We start from the raw sequence: 17,061 nt of genomic DNA, 5'->3' as shown, positions 1-17,061 counted from the left end.
GAACTAACAAAAAAACCACCCAATCTTTGCCACTAACATTGTAAGTGATCGAGACACACAAACGCTATGGGCCTCATTACGAGTCAGCCGGTCCGGAAAGAACGGTGGTGGTAAATCCGCCACCACCCTTCTTTCCGGATCGGCTGATTAAAAGTCCTGCAGGCGGGAGGTGTCACTCCCGCCAGGTCTGACCTGGCGGTTTAACACCACCCGCCTGCAGGCGGACATGGAAACACCGGCTCTGTCATAGACGGAGCCAGTGTTTCCATGGTCCCCATCCCCATGGAGTCCTACGGGACTCCATGGGAATGGGGATTTACCGATTTCCGCCTCCGGAATTAACGGGTCACCGGGGTTGTAATGCCCCGTTGATTCCAGCAATCACGGAGGCGGAATGGTAATACGAGTCCTGCGGTAACCTTTCGGAATTTCCGGCACGGTTACCGCCGGACTCGTAATGAGGCCCAATTACTTTGGAGAGTGCTTTGCTGAGCAGCAATCTCCCCAACCCGACATATCAGTAGCACAGAATATTTTTCTTGTAAGATCTTAAAGGCATCTCTACTCTTCCACTGACAAATATTCCATTCTACACTACATTTCTAGAGATCTGGTCAGCCTATGCTTAACCGGCGAGTTACCTTGCATTCTGTTGCCCTTGTCCAGACCTTTTCATATTCAGATCCGTGAGCCACCCCAGATATACTGCTCAGTGTCACCACCCACCTTGTACTTCACAGTGACACTACTCTAATCATAAAAGTTCTATTTAAACACAAAAAAGACATTTTTATAAATATCAATGGCTCAGGAATACAACGATAATGCCATAAGAGCTTGATTGTATACAGTTGTATGACAGTAGGCAACACCAAAACAATATCTTAATTCTGCATTTTGTTCATATATTTTTCTTTAACCAATTATTTATGCATGTTTAATGGTTATCTTGAATTTTAGTTCCAGATTGCGAAATAAGGGCCGTTAAAACCCCACATAAGTTGTTTATGTAGTCTGATCAGGCAATACAACATGCAAGCAACAGAGCAAAGTAAGCAGTTTTTGCAACAGCAAGATTATGTGAAAATGTTTTGAGAAAGGATAAAGTTACACCGTTTTTCTATGCATTCGGAATTTGTTTTCCTCACGATGTGTTGTAAGAGAATTTCAATGTTATCTTTCATTTCAGGGCCCTCCCGATTTCCTCGGCCGTGCTTTTGCAACCCCCATCGTTAAACTGGTGGATGACCCTTACATGCAGCCAACGCTTCAGTTTTTTGACATTCAGAAAGGAAGTTTCGCTGCCGGAAAACTGCTTGCGATCTTTGAACTGATCGAATTGGATTACAGTGGATTTCTAGAGGTAATAACTTCGTTCACCAATGCTGGCAAACCTTAAATGCTTACAAAATACTTGTTTTAGGATTTCTGCCATGCTCCTCCAATACTACAGGTAGACACCTCCTTCTAGGTCAATTCACCTATTTCTCCTAAAGTCAGGTTACAGCACACTTTCACCACTGCCAGAGCTCATCCATGTCAGGGAAGTGCCTTGGTGCTGCTTAGCTGCTACGTCATGCATAACGAGACGAGTGCATACTGGAGAAACCTCTGTTGCACCAGCAGCCATTTTGTAGTAGTGAGTGGAGTTGTTTAAGCTGGCGAGAGTTTTTTGCTGAATATTGCTTTAAAGAGCTTGTTTTGTTTCAATGATTCTATGCACATTGTTATGTTTTTCTCTTTTGTCTGGAATCATATTGTTCTTGTTCCTTTTGTTGTTTGTGTAAAGCCTGACCTGCAGTGACAGACAAAGAAAATCAACACTTGCAATTCCAGAACTACTGGCTTTGCCGGTGCTGGGTACATAGTTAATTGTAATTGTTGTGTGCATCGGTTTTGCTTATCTGCTCAGTGCCAGAAGGCAAGGTGTATTCAATCCATCATTGTAAGAACAGGGCTACTTCCAAGAGATGTGCTATTATGAATTTTCTGCCTGTAAATGCAATTTGTTTTTCTGCAGCTTAGTGGAGTTTAGGTAGCATTTTGATTGCTTCAACCTTTTTTGTGCAAACAAAAAATAAACTGTTCAGTTAATACACATTTTGCAGGCCTACCCCACACTGCATTTCTACTAATAGTTTGCCCCACTGATAGTCTGTCACACTGATAGTTTGCCACACAGATAATTTGCCATGCTGGTAGTGTGTCACACTGATAATTTGCTGTGATGGTCTGCCACTGTGATATTTTGTTCCCTATGATATTTTGCCACTGCGATATTGTGCTACACTGATAGTTTGCCATACTGATGTTTTGCCACTGTGATATAGTGCCTCACTGATAGTGTGCCACACTGATAGTTGTCCACATGGATAGTTTTCCACACACAGGCAGGAAGAGAATGCTCCCTCTTTCTGTGGATTGCTGAAAACCGCGTTGTTTAAATAATCCTTGCTTTTGTCTCCCACAGAATGGGCACCTTCGCTCCCCTGTTTCGTTTTTTTTATGTTTGTCTCGTGTGTTTTTGTGCTCCCTGATGCCTGCAGGCTTCGGCGTGTTATAAATACATAAATAAATATATAAAGATACTGGGACACTTGGCTAGTGCGTTACTGTGCCACTGGGATAGTTGGCTCCTAATATTCTATCCCCCCTTTTAACAAAATAGCAAAAGTAATTTCTGCCCATCCCAATAAACTGCCACTCAAATAGTACTGCCACTGGGATACCCGTCAATCAGAGGAACCAGCCAAGTAAAGATTCTTTCATTCATAATCTCGGCCACTGTGTTGTATGCTATTTGGTCTTTTCCTATCCAGATAACCAGCTAGCAAAACACTCATTAAAACTAAATAAGGATACAGTAAAACCAAACAAGATATAGACAACCAGCCTTCAAATGCAGAATTTACAGCGCAAACCTCACAAAAATGCCTCGATCTTGGAGAGACCGCCATACAAGAACTTCCCATGAAAGAGCAAGCTACAGTAAGAAAAACAAACATTACAACCTAATACCTTATGGAACCATACAGCACTGAGAAACCCTGCACAACACCTGTTCATGAAATAGAGCTCTTTCGCAAGAACACGACCAAAATTACTTTGTGTTGCACTACTAAACTCACACAACCAGCGCACCACACCTAGCGTTTGAATGCAGCTACACTCTCCGTAAAGCGCACTGGCTGCACACATACTGAGTGCAGGCAATCACTATATACTACCCTACTCTCTCCACTGACCTGGACTACTGTCCCAAGGGCGTTCAACCCACAACGCTTTGAGATCATACCAATGGTACATAAGGCACTATACAGATGCACAATCACATAGCATAACCTAATCCATGCGCCAACACGAGTACAGACAATCCAGTCAGGCATAGAGGAAAACAAAATCAGGACAATAAATACACCTTTCCCTCCCAAAAGGAAAAAAACACTTCAGCAACAATTCCTGGGCGAAGTCAAAGATCTAAAATAGTCACAGACAAGGCATCCTTTCTGAATCTAGACAGTGGTTGTGGTCAATATTCATATTTTTTTTAATTGACTTGCATTGTGTACTAAGTGTGCTCAGTGGATCGGACACCCAATGCTCAGATACCTGTATAACTTTGTGGGTACATCGGGTCTTTCACTCTTAAGGATCATTAACATGAGTACCATTGAGTTGGTTGATGGTTAACTTGCTGTCTAAATCATGTGTACTCCATAATTTAAATGTTAGTTATAAAACATTCATAGAATAGTCTTCCAAAACTGTACATTAAAAGGATATTATTAAAAGTAAGCAAAGACTGGGGAGACTTTTATTGTCCTTCAAATGGACTCGAAGGATGTATATTATGAGCTATGGTAAGAAAGTTGCAAGAAATGAATTACTTTGAAGCCGTCGTGTTTTGCCCGGAATTTCAGGGGTTTGAGTTTAAAGTGTGAGTTTCCTGGGCAAACAAAGGTAGTTTATTCGGGGTGCCCGCCAAACTATTGAATTTCTATCTTCAGTTATCTCACATACCACTCCATATGTCACAATAATTGCACTAAACCACACCAAGGGCCTGATTCACAGAACATTTTCATATGGGAGTGCGCCATTATAAAACGCATCTGTGAATCAGGCCCTAAATGGCATTTATTGTCGTGTGGGTTACAACTTTTGGAGAGTGAAATCTGAAATGATGATTTTCTTCGTGCATAATCATTTCTCCAGCATGGGGTCTGGCATGGATTGACATGCTCATGAATACTCCCTGTCGTCAGGCTGGGAATCCTCGGTAAAGAAAAAATCAGTTTCAGTTTCGTTTCTGTCTTTCTACTACTAACCAATCACTGGTCTCTGGGTCATACTGCCCCCAGCCAATGACTGCCCTCTACCTAAGCCCCTCCTTTGGCAGCCATCTTCAGCTTTTACTGCGTTTTGCCTTTTTCGTAAGAGTTTTCTCTTATTTTTCAGTCAATTCGAGTCCCAAGCTCCACCAATTCTTCTTCCGATCAACAGGGACCTGTTTCAGAACTTTCCTACGCCCCTCAAGGGGGAATTTTCATTGAGTTTCTCTTTTTGGAGGATTCTGGAAGATCTTTGAGGCCTACTCTGCATGGACATGCCCAGGACAAAGGAGACACGACGCCTACTGGATCCAAGCTGTTTAGGAACTGCCCTGGATGCGGATTGCAGAATGTCTTTAAGGAGGATGAGCACTCCCGGTGCCTCTACTGCCTTCATGACGACAAGTCCCACATGGAGGAGGACTGCGCGTTCTGTAAGAACATGTCCGCCCGGACATTGAAGGACCGTCAGACTCGACTCGCTAACTGGCTAGAAGGGAAGAGCCCAGCAGCAGGTGAGAAGAAGAAGAAGTCAGAGCGGTCTTCTAAGACCTTTGAGGGTGCTCCAGCGATGGGAGCCCAACATAAGGCAAAGCACCGCAAGTCCACAGGCACCAGGAGCGCCATTGGTTCAGGCTCCTCGGCTGCCAGGCAGGGCGCGATGTCCCCGAAGCCATCAACCACGAGCCAACACTCTGGCTCAGGGAAAAGAAAGTCGGAGAACCCGGGTAAGCTTCTGGAGAAGCCCCGGTCGATCCCGACAGAGAAAGCCAAGAGGGGGCGAGGCAGTGACCCTCCCCCTAAGGTGAAGGCCCCAGACGCGGCAACGGTCGTGAAGGTCCTGATTCACCCGGCGAAGGCCTCGTTTGTAGGAGTCTTGGCGGCCCTGGCGAAGCCTGTGGAGGAACCCCCAGTGGAATTGACTTCTGGGCCTAGAGTTTCCCTGCCACCCCAGAGGGAATCATCTTTTCAACCTATCGAGAAGACCCCCGTAAAACCCCGGGACAAGAAAGAGGGGGGGCACGGCAGCCATAACGGACACAGATACCACCTCCGAAGATGAGCTGGCTGGTGTCAAAAAGATCCTGGACAAGAAGTTCGAGGAAGTCTGGTCCTGCAGGAGGGATCCTGACGAGGCGGACGTAGAGAGCAACTGTGGAGCCGACGAGGAGCCGCTGGCCATGGAGGAGACGGGGGATCCCACGCCCCAGCCATCGCTCCCATCGCAACCGATGCCTATGCCACAGGACAACTCAGGAGCGATCTTGATGGCTATCCAGACCCTCTGTTCGGAGATAAGGACAAGGTTGCCCTTACCCCCAGCAGATGATCCAGCGGCGCCTTGACAGTCGGGGAGCCCACCGAACAAGCGGAGGCGAATCCATCCTCCCCCTCCTTTCCAGCCTTAACCTCCTTCCCCTCTCCACGAAGGGATGAGACAGGAACGGAGACGGGGACAGACGACGATGGTGGTTATGACGGGATGGATCTCCCATCACCCCCTGCTTGGGCCTCCCGTCCGGACGAAATTGGCTCCTTTCATGCCATGATCGTCAGGGCATCAGAGCTTTTCCAGCTGTGTCCCGAAGAGCAGAAGAAGGAGGGTTTCCTCTACCAACGACGGGAGGCCAAGAGGAAGACAGTTCTCTCAGTCCCGTTACTGGACGACATCTGGGAGGAGGGACTATCGCTGCTCAAGAACCCATCCACGGCTCCGTGCGAAGAGGGACCAGTATGAGAAGAAGTACTGAGTCACAGACTTCGCCCCGATGTGCCTCAGAGCTCAGCCATCCCCGGATTTAGTGGTCTCCGCAGCGGTCACGAAGAAATCGACTTGGGCGACGGCATCAACTTCCACTTCCCCATCGGACGGCAAGGGGAAGAAGCTGGACGCCATGAGACCACGAGTCATCTCGTCGGCAGCGACGACCATCGAAGCAGCTAACGCCCTCGCTATCGTGGCATGCTACGACAGGGAGCGGTGGTTCAAGATCGCTCCCCTCCTGGATTTCCTGCCGGACGACAAGAGGGCAGAGGCCCTTGAAATCCTACAGGAAGGCGAGGTGGCGCCGGACCACGCCATCACAGTGGCCACGGACATCGCCGACACCAGTTTTCGCCAGATGGGCAACAGCGTTTGCCTCCGCCGGCGTGGGTGGCTCAAGGCCACCGACTTCCGTCAGGACGTTCAGACCAGGGTACTGGACATGCCCTTCGACAGGAGCAACCTGTTCGGCAAGCCAGTAGACGAGTCACTGCAAGCCATCAAGGCGGACACCGAGACGGCCCAGGCCTTGGGTTCTCTCCATCAATGATGGGCGTCCTTTCGGACCCCCGGAGGCAAGTCTCAAGGTGCCTCCAAAGGATTTGGTGGTGGTTCGGTGTCGTACCGTCAAGCGGCCCGCTCATCGTCGCAGGAGACCTACAGAGGCCGCAGCAAGGCCAGAGGACATCGGAGTCATTGCCAAGGAGGCCAAGGCGGCAAGGCCTCGGTGAAGCAAGATTGAATCAGCCGTGAGGTCGGGCCCCCACCCAAGCACCCCGGTGGGAGGCCGGCTGGTGAATTTCGTCAGCGTGTGGCATTCCATCTCCACCGACTGTTGGGTGCTGGATGCTCTGGCCCACGGGCACACTCTGGAATTCCAAAGAAAGTCCCCGTCTACCACCCGTGGCCAGGAAGGAAAACCATGTGCCACAGCTACTTCTGGAGGTACGAGCAATGCTGAAAAAGGGCGCGATAGAACTCATCCCGAAGAGGCTCCAGGACTCCGGAGTATACTTGCAGTACTTCCTTGTCCGGCGGTTGGCGACCTATCATGGACCTTCACCGCCTCAACAAATACATCAAGTCCCAGAAGTTCTGATGGTCACCCTTCAGCACGTGCTGGGACAGCTGGAGGAGGGGGACTTCCTATCGTCGCTGGACTTGGAGGATGCCTACTTCCACATCCCAATACACAAAGGACATCGAAAGTTCCTACGATTCGTAGTCCAAGGGCGACACTACCAGTTCAAGGCCCTACTCTCCGGTTTGAAGTCGGCGCTGAGGGTCTTCACCAAGTTCCTTTCACTGGTGGCAGCGCAGCTGCGCCTGCAGGGGATCCACGTATACCCCTACCTGGACGATTGGCTCATTCGAGCAAAGTCAAGAGAACTCGCCGTTGATCACACGGCGAAGACCGTCCGACTGCTCACAGATCTGGGATTCTCAATCAACTTTGCAAAATCCCACTTGGTACCATCGCAAGATGCCCTGTTCCTGGGAGCCAGACTCGACACAGTGGCACGGTTGGCTTCACCGTCGGTGGAAAGGACGAAGGCCATCCTGGGCAAGGTACAACGACTGTTGGCCATGGACAGGGCCAGGGTGAGGGCCATCAAGTCCCTACTTGGCATGATGTCATTGTGCATCGATGCCCGTTGGAGGCCTTCCTGGAAGGATGGGGAGCGCACACTGGAGATCTCCACGCAAGAGGCCTTTGGCTCCCGGAGGAGAGGTCACTACACATCAACATCCTGGAGCTCCGAGACGTGTTCTGGGCCCTCAGGTCATTCCTCCCGTCCCTCAAGGGCAAGGTGGTGAGGGTCTTCACCGACAACACCACCACAATGTTCTACATCCGGAAGGAAGGGGGCACCAGATCCCCAGCCCTATCCAAGGAAGCGCAGGATCTGTGGCACTGGGCCGTTGCCCACGGGATGTTCCTGGTGCCCTTCCACCTGGCAGGAATAAAGAACACTGTCGCCGACTCACTCATCAGGGAGCTGCGCTCGTGCCACGAGTGGGAACTCCAGCAGGATCAAGTGGATCTGCTATTCCGACGATGGGGCAATTCCCAGATAGATCTCTTTGCGACGTGCCGGAGGTTCGCCAGCAGGTTTCCCCAGCTGGGGAGCATGGGCGATGGATTCTCCTTCCCCTGGGACGGCCTGTTCCTGTATGTGTTTCCACCGTTGCCGTTGCTTCTGTGACTCATCAGTCAACTCAGACGGTCCCGGTGCAGGATGATCCTCGTTGCACCGCCGTGGCCGAGGCAGATATGGTTCCCGAACCTTCTGGACTTGTTAGCTTCCCCCCCCAGTCAAACTGTCGACGGACGCAGATCTTCTCGCCAAGGATGGAGGGGCCATCCTACATCACGACCCAGGATTGCTGAAACTGCAGGCCTGGCTCCTGCAGCACTAGAGTTCGGAGGCTACGATATCCCGGCGGACTGCAAGGAGGTCCTTGCAAAGGCCAGGGCGTCCTCGACTCTTAGGTGCTACGGGCACAAATGGAAGAGGTTCTCTGTCTGGTGCCGTGCACAGAAGATCAACCCTCTGCGGATTACGGCCCCTCAAGTGCTGCCGTACTTGCTGTCGCTGGCCAAGGCGGGGGCACATGCCTCCATCAAGATCCATCTGGCGGCTATCTCCCGCTACACCAGAACTCAGGGGCGGTCGTCGCTGTGGTCTCACCGCCTGTTGAAGGAGTTCATGAAAGGACTGTTCTGCTCGTTGCCGCTGGTGAAGGCTCGGCCCTGGTGTGGGAGCTCAACGTGGTGCTGACCAGGCACATGGGCCCTGCATTTGAGCCTCTGCATTCGGCACCGTTGAAGTTCTTATTGTTGAAAACAGTGTTTCTTGTGGCCATCACCTCCGCACGACGAGTGGGAGAGATCCAGGCCCTCTCCTCTAAACCTCCATATCTGACATTCCACAAGTCGAGGGTAGTGCTGAGGACGCACCCCTCCTTCATGCCCAAGGTGCCGTTGGACTTCCATCTCAATGAGCCCTTGGTGTTACCTATTTTCTTCCCGTCGCCTTCGTTGCTGGCCGAGAGGACCCTGCACTCGCTGGATGTGGCTAGAGCGCTGAAGTTCTACGTGGACCGCACAAAGAGTTTTCGGAAGACATCACAGCTGTTTGTGAACTTTGGACCTGTGAACCAAGGGATGGCCCTTGCAAAGGTTTCCATTTCCAGATGGCTCTCTGGGTGCATCATGCACTGTCACCGGTTGGCAAACTGACCATTGCCTGGCCGTCTGAGAGCCCATTCGACCAGAGAGATTGCTGCTACTACGCCGTTCCTGTCTGGTGTGCCCCTGCTGGACATCTGCAGGGCTGCTATGTGGAGGTCGACACACACCTTCACGAGATTCTACTGCGTCGACCGGGATTCCAGGGAGGAGTCTAGAGTCGGCCAGGCAGTGCTGCACAACCTGTTCGCTTGAAGGTGAGCTTGGTGAGGAGGTAAGAGATGCTTAATGTTGAGTTGTTGAAATGCTTAATGTTGAGCCTTGCCACCTCCCGTGGTTGTGCATGTGTGTACTGCTATGTATTCTTGTATCCATGAGCATGTGAATCCATGCCAGACCCCATGCTGGAGAAGGAACAAGTTACTTTCCTGTAACTGTTGTTCTCCAGCATGGGTCTGGCATGGATTCACATGCAAACTCTCCCTCCAACCCCTCTGCGGCTCTTCTCTTGGTTCTACTGCCACTTTACGTGCTACCAAATCTGAAGATGGCTATCAGCGGAGGGGCTTAGGTAGAGGGCAGTCATTGGCTGGGGGCAGTATGACCCAGAGACCAGTGATTGGTTAGTGGTAGAAAGACAGTTCAGAAACGAAACTGAAACTGATTTTTTCTTTACCGAGGATTCCCAGCCTGACGACAGGGAATATTCATGAGCATATGAATCCATGCCAGACCCATGCTGGAGAACAACAATTACAGGTAAGTAACTTGTTCCTTTCATGACATCAGTCATACTTTTCCTACTTTTCCTATCTAAAAGAATCATCAGTATTTTTCATTAAAAAATAAGATGAATTTTGTTTTTTCAAATTCTTTCTGCTAAAATGCAATAGGCAAAGTTAGTCCCTATTTATTAGAGTCCATAGGACTCCATGGGGATTATGGCAGACTTACGTCCGATTTGGCCGTTTTCTGGTGCAGGAATTACCTCAAGCATTCTGCTGGAGCTTTTTCCGCTGCCTTACCTCCGAACCTGTAGTCAGAATCCCACGGGATGTTCCTGGTGCCCTTCCACCTGGCAGGAATAAAGAACACTGTTGCCGACTCACTCATCAGGGAGCTGCGCTCATGCCACGAGTGGGAACTCCAGCAGGATCAAGTGGATCTGCTATTCCGACGATGGGGCAATTCCCAGATAGATCTCTTTGCGACGTGCCGGAGGTTTGCCAGCAGGTTTCCCCAGCTGGGGAGCATGGGCGATGCATTCTCCTTCCCCTGGGACGGCCTGTTCCTGTATGTGTTTCCACCATTGCCGTTGCTTCTGCGACTCATCAGTCAACTCAGACGGTCCCGGTGCAGGATGATCCTTGTTGCACCGCAGTGGCCGAGGCAGATATGGTTCCCGAACCTTCTGGACTTGTTAGCTTCCCCCCCCAGTCAAACTGTCGACGGACGCAGATCTTCTCGCCAAGGAAGGAGGCGCCATCCTACATCACGACCCCGGATCGCTGAAACTGCAGGCCTGGCTCCTGCAGCACTAGAGTTTGGAGGCTACGATATCCCGGCGGACTGCAAGGAGGTCCTTGCAAAGGCCAGGGCGTCCTCGACTCTTAGGTGCTACGGGCACAAATGGAAGAGGTTCTCTGTCTGGTGCCGTGCACAGAAGATCAACCCTCTGCGGATTATGGCCCCTCAAGTGCTGCCGTACTTGCTGTCGCTGGCCAAGGCGGGGGCAGATGCCTCGATCAAGATCCATCTGGCGGCTATCTCCCGCTACACCAGAACTCAGGGGCGGTCGTCGCTGTGGTCTCACCGCCTGTTGAAGGAGTTCATGAAAGGACTGTTCTGCTCGTTGCCGCTGGTGAAGGCTCGGCCTTGGTGTGGGAGCTCAACGTGGTGCTGACCAGGCGCATGGGCCCTGCATTTGAGCCTCTGCATTCGGCACTGTTGAAGTTCCTATTGTGGAAAACAGTGTTTCTTGTGGCCATCACCTCCGCACGACGAGTGGGAGAGATCCAGGCCCTCTCCTCTAAACCTCCATATCTGACATTCCACGAGTCGAGGGTAGTGCTGAGGACGCACCCCTCCTTCATGCCCAAGGTGCCGTTGGACTTCCATCTCAATGAGCCCTTGGTGTTACCTATTTTCTTCCCGTCGCCTTCGTTGCTGGCCGAGAGGACCTTGCACTCGCTGGATGTGGCTAGAGCGCTGAAGTTCTACGTGGACCGCACAAAGAGTTTTCGGAAGACATCACAGCTGTTTGTGAACTTTGGACCTGTGAACTAAGGGATGGCCCTTGCAAAGGTTTCCATTTCCAGATGGCTCTCTGGGCGCATCATGCACTGTCACCGGTTGGCAAACTGACCATTGCCTGGCCGTCTGAGAGCCCATTCGACCAGAGAGATTGCTGCTACTACGCCGTTCCTGTCTGGTGTGCCCCTGCTGGACAGTCGGCCAGGCGGTGCTGCGTAACCTGTTCGCTTGAAGGTGAGCCTGGAGTGGTGGTAAGAGATGCTTAATGTTGAGTTGTTGAAATGCTTAATGTTGAGCCTTGCCACCTCCCGTGGGTGTGCATGTGTGTACTGCTATGTATTCTTGTATACATGAGCATGTGAATCCATGCCAGACCCCATGCTGGAGAAGGAACAAGTTACTTTCCTGTAACTGTTGTTCTCCAGCATGGGTCTGGCATGGATTCACATGCGAACTCTCCCTCCAACCCCTCTGCGGCTCTTCTCTTGGTTCTACGCCACTTTACGTGCTACCAAATCTGAAGATGGCTATGAGAGGAGGGGCTTAGGTCGAGGGCAGTCATTGGCTGGGGGCAGTATGACCCAGAGACCAGTGATTGGTTAGTAGTAGAAAGACAGTTCAGAAACGAAACTGAAACTGATTTTTTCTTTACCGAGGATTCCCAGCCTGACGACAGGGAATATTCATGAGCATGTAAAACCATGCCAGACCCATGCTGGAGAACAACAGTTACAGGTAAGTAACTTGTTCCTTTCATGACATCAGTCATACTTTTCCTACTTTTCCTATCTAAAAGAATCATCAGTATTTTTCATTAAAAAATAAGATGAATTTTGTTTTTTCAAATTCTTTCTGCTAAAATGCAATAGGCAAAGTTAGTCCCTATTTATTAGAGTCCATAGGACTCCATGGGGATTATGGCAGAATTACGTCCGATTTGGCTGTTTTCTGGTGCAGGAATTACCTCAAGCATTCTGCTGGAGCTTTTTCCGCTGCCTTACCTCCAAACCTGTAGTTTTAACTGTTAAAGTGGATTGTTTAAAAAAATCCATGTCATCTCAGCAGAGTTCATCCAGCCTACCAGGAGCCTGCACTGTCTGCAGTGAACATATTCAGACTTGATTCTGGCCAATCCATGACATTAGAGTTATCTCTTTGACCATTCGGTAGAAAACTCTACGAGTGTGGTGGCGTTCCTCCTTGGTTACTCTTTTCCTTTTATTGCTCTCTCTACATGTATTGGTGTAGTGAAGTAGTTCCTGTTTATGGATGTCGGAGCTACCCCCTTTCCAAAACCCTGTAATTGTGAACATAGTACTCGCTTTTGGAAAGCCTGTAATCATCACCGTTGATTTGATCTGATAACCCTAACAAATTCATTTATATATCAGGGTCTTCTGGCTACCTGGGAGAAAGGGGAGGGAGACGGACTCAGGCAGCCCTCCAAGAGATCACGCGCACCTTCTTCCGGGTGACTTTTCTTTTTTGGACTCTTTCAGTGACTTTGGGCAACACAAAGAACTTTTCGGGGTGGGGGAGCGATTTGCTGTTGTGCCTGTGTTTTATCATAATCCTTTTAGTACGTGGCTTTTTTTCTGGGGTTTTACTTTCCATATAACTAACTGAATTGATAAACTGCTGGTAACGTGGTTTTAGTAGTTGTACTGCTTTAATGTTATTTCACTCAAATTAGACAAATGATCACTAAAAAAGTGATATCCCTACGTATTTTTGGGAGAGGTTAGACAATATAAATTCAGAAGGTAGTTGGATACTAACAACAGTTAGACCTTGATGCAATATCGAAAAAGTATAACATTTTATTCATAACTTCATGGTTAAAAAGACATACATCAGTAGCATATTGTTGAAAAATACAATACATACATATTAAATAACTATTATAAAATGCACAATAGTCTTAGTGACAAAGTATCCTTCGTGATATGAACCTGAGCAGAAAATAAGCACAGTTAGAAAACAACGTCAGAACCTCTTGTGATCTTTCTGATGTTGGCAAACTTCATTTTTGTTTACAGAGAATTCTAGTTAAACCATCATTCATCAGGAGGTTAGTCACTTGGTTAGTCACTTGGCTATAGTTACAACAATAAAAGACACTTCTTCTCTTAATGAAGGCTTTCTCATGATTTGACTGGTGAAACTGTTGATAAAGTATAAAAACAATAGGATAAGGTATAATTGCTTGTTTTCCTAATGACAATACAAATTTGTTCTGGCTAGAAAAAGGTCTATAAATTACCTTTTTCAGCGCGTGGATACAGTCCTCTATGTTATTTCATGCTTGAAATAACATTCAGCTTGTTTAAGTAATCTTTTTATATGCATGTGTTTTGCACCATGTACCCTGTATTTTGCACATTGCATTTGCACTCCACACCTTGCACTTTAGAGTATTCTTTAGAGTATTCTCCTCACATGTTTATATGTTTACCCCATTGACAAGGGCCTTGTCCTGCGGTACCTGAATATGGCCAAAAGAAAGGCAAACACTAGCATCTCCTCTGGCAATGTTCCTAAGAAGATATTTAAAATGTTGAAACCAATTAAAGAGGTGAATGTCCTGATTTCTGAAATTAACATGAAACTACTTCATGACATTGATGAAAGTGCAATGTGTATTAAGGGCATTAAATTGAATAACCTGAAATCTAACGGTATAACCAACGACCCGTTAGAAGGGATTGACCCAGCTCAAGATGATCCAGGCCGGGCCGGAGGTGCAGGGGTCTCTCAATGTAATCAGGCCCACAGGGAAGGTAAAGGGAAGGGGGCTTCCATCAACCACCTAGAGGTATTTGAAGTTGGGAGAACTAGCCAACAAGAGGGTGTGAAATGGTACAGCCTACTAATTAACAGCAGGAATCCTGTGAGGGCAGCTACAGGACAGGTAGTTAAAATTACATTCATATGATGGAGTGGAGGAAAGTGAGTCCAGCAGCAAAAGCAGCGGAGACTGTTGCATCCATCCCCTCTATACCTACCTCCAATAGATTTTAAGTTTTAAGTGTGACCAATGAGGAGGGCAATCTGATTCCAACGTCTCTGTTTGGTACTGTTCATAACCCCAACTGGTTTGAAGTTTAAGGTCCAACCAGCGAGGAATATAACTTGATTCCAAGACCTCCCAATGGTGGCATTTGTTGTCCTATTGGTAGATAGTCCAGAAAGGTTGAGCTAGCGACTTCTATACCAACTGGCTTGGAAGAGCAACAAGGGGCAACTAATCGAGAGATTATGATCAAACTAAAAAGACTGACAACCATAGTTAGTGCTCTAACTAAGTTAGTGGGGCAACTATGTGAAGGCAATTCAACCAAATGTACATCCTGAACCAATGGTTTAACCCTTAGGGATTTTAACCCTGAGGTTTGCTGCCCCTGCTTGCGCCTCCAACTGAGCAACTGTGGTCAAGTCTGACAGTAAGGATTATGTCATCTGAGGGAGGTCTTATAGGGCTAAGAAAAGGGTGGGCTGGCCAATGAGGGTCACAAGGTGGACTTTAGATCCTCTAAACCGTCATCTGGATTCAAGGCACTTGCAGAGATAATTGATAAACATTCCATAGCCAACCCACTGATTGGAACTCGGAAGCCCCAAATGTACAATGGCCCTCAGTCAGTAACACACATCTGGGATCTAGGAACATTGATGATGAGCCAATAGCCGGGTATATAACACGTTTTTCCCCAGGGAAGGGCACACCACAGCAAGATGTAGCACACGTTATGGTAGTGCCAATAATTGGTAGCATGCAAGGCCACCATCCAGGGATGGGCACCTGGTGATGATGCATAACGTCCCCAGATTACCTTGAGGATGCTATGAGCTATGAATTAACAAATCACTGGTTTAATAAGTGCTACATTGGATCCCGCATGTGAAGGGGTGCACTTCTATCATCTGAGATGACATTGACTCTTATGAAAGGAAGATCATGCCAGGCAGTGAGGGTGACTACATTCAGAATGTCTTGAAGGATTCAAGATTGGCCCAAGGGCTTCTTGCCATAGACTATAGAACCTATCCTCCACAAGGTTCCAACATCTCCCTCAGGCACTATATGCCTACAAATGGAGATCAGCCTGCTAACCCTATTAATAATGGCATTAATCGGAATGTAATTGAAGATGAGAATGGTCTTGAAGGGATGGATTGAATGTCACCGTCTGAAAAGGCTTTGCTTCCAAGGGACAGCGACACTATGAAAATGATCTCTCGGAATGTAGGTGCGGTGGAAAAGCATTTGGTGGACCCCAATTGGCTAAACTTTATTTTGAGGAAATAGATTAATATGTCTTCAAGAAACCTGGGCAGTAGAGGCAGTCAGCTTACACGGTTATCACACCTTTTGTGTCCCTGATTTAAAGGGTATGAGAGGGAGGCCAAGCAGGAGTCGCCTCATCACCTGGGTGGATGCTGACTCTGGTTGGAACATAATGGTGCGTCAGGCGCCTGGGTCATAGGAGGGCAGAGAGGCATCCTTGCAACCAGGCAATGGGGTCTGCAGTCGAGCCCGGCATCCAAAACTTCCCTGGCATCCTTGTACAGCGCGCTGCCATGATGACTCCAGTAAGCATGCGCAAGGACTCTGCACTGGTCTCCCGTGCATTTGTAGTTGTAGTAGCGTCTTGTGGCACTATGGCAATGCCGCCCATGACACAGAGCATTTAAGCCATGCTTTCACCTTGAAAGGATGCATCTGAACGCGCTGTGTATGTGCAATTTCCCTTGTTTGCAGTCTTCCACCTTGTGGACCGGTCGCCCCCCCAAGCCCCTGTGGCCTGGCTCTGCCCTTGTCCTCCCTCTTCCTCTACGTGTTCCTTTCCCTGCTCCTTTCTTGACTGTTGCCTGATTCCTGCATTTTTCCACCTAAGCAAGTTCTAACTTACCTCCTTCTTTCTGGCTGCCATATTCCTGGTGTTCCTGTTTTTGTCTGCATCTGTTACCAGAATCTCTCTGCTCCCCTGCATCTGTGCCTAACCATCTGTGCCATTGTACAGTGCATGTTACTGGACCTTGTGCTGTCGTCACCTGTTACCATCTACACCTGTGACATTGCAGATCCTCCTGTCAGCTTCTCTGTGCTGTCCCTGCACCATGTAAATCTGGGGAAGATGTCCTGTGGTGTGGGGAGTCGGTCTCCAAGCTCCCTCTCGAATTTACTAGTGAGTGGGGGTTCAGGAGACTGCTTCTCACACCACACTTTTTACAGACCGCATTCTGGATGAGTCAACGAAGACCGAGGCTGGGAATCCTCCTTCACGATCCCATCTGAGATGAGACCAGGTATTTGACGCACAGGGGTGGAACAATCCTACCATTGTTCAAGGTGTGTAATAGACAGGCCAAACCTTCTCCCTTATATGGGGCAGAACATTGGTGATATAACAATGCTTATGAGCTTGCTATCATTGGAAATTACTTTTTAAAAAAATGATTGCTTCTTACCCCCAAGCACACCGAGTGCATTGCCCCTTTTGGAGATGGATATAAGG

General features: G+C 48.7%; 1 protein-coding gene across 1 annotated transcript in view; it reads left to right on the top strand.

Moving 5' to 3' along the window:
* LOC138581135 (fer-1-like protein 4) overlaps positions 1-17,061 on the top strand; it is a 1,598,034-nt gene that overhangs the window by 785,813 nt on the left and 795,160 nt on the right. The window contains exon 26 of the mRNA XM_069652231.1: positions 1,190-1,363. Coding sequence (XP_069508332.1) covers positions 1,190-1,363 — 174 coding nt within the window. The remainder of the gene's footprint in view (positions 1-1,189; positions 1,364-17,061) is intronic.

Source organism: Ambystoma mexicanum, chromosome 3p, assembly GCF_040938575.1.
Source record: "Ambystoma mexicanum isolate Mex_15411 chromosome 3p, UKY_AmexF1_1, whole genome shotgun sequence".
NCBI lineage: Eukaryota > Metazoa > Chordata > Amphibia > Caudata > Ambystomatidae > Ambystoma > Ambystoma mexicanum.
This window is presented reverse-complemented; position numbering and strand designations above follow the sequence as displayed.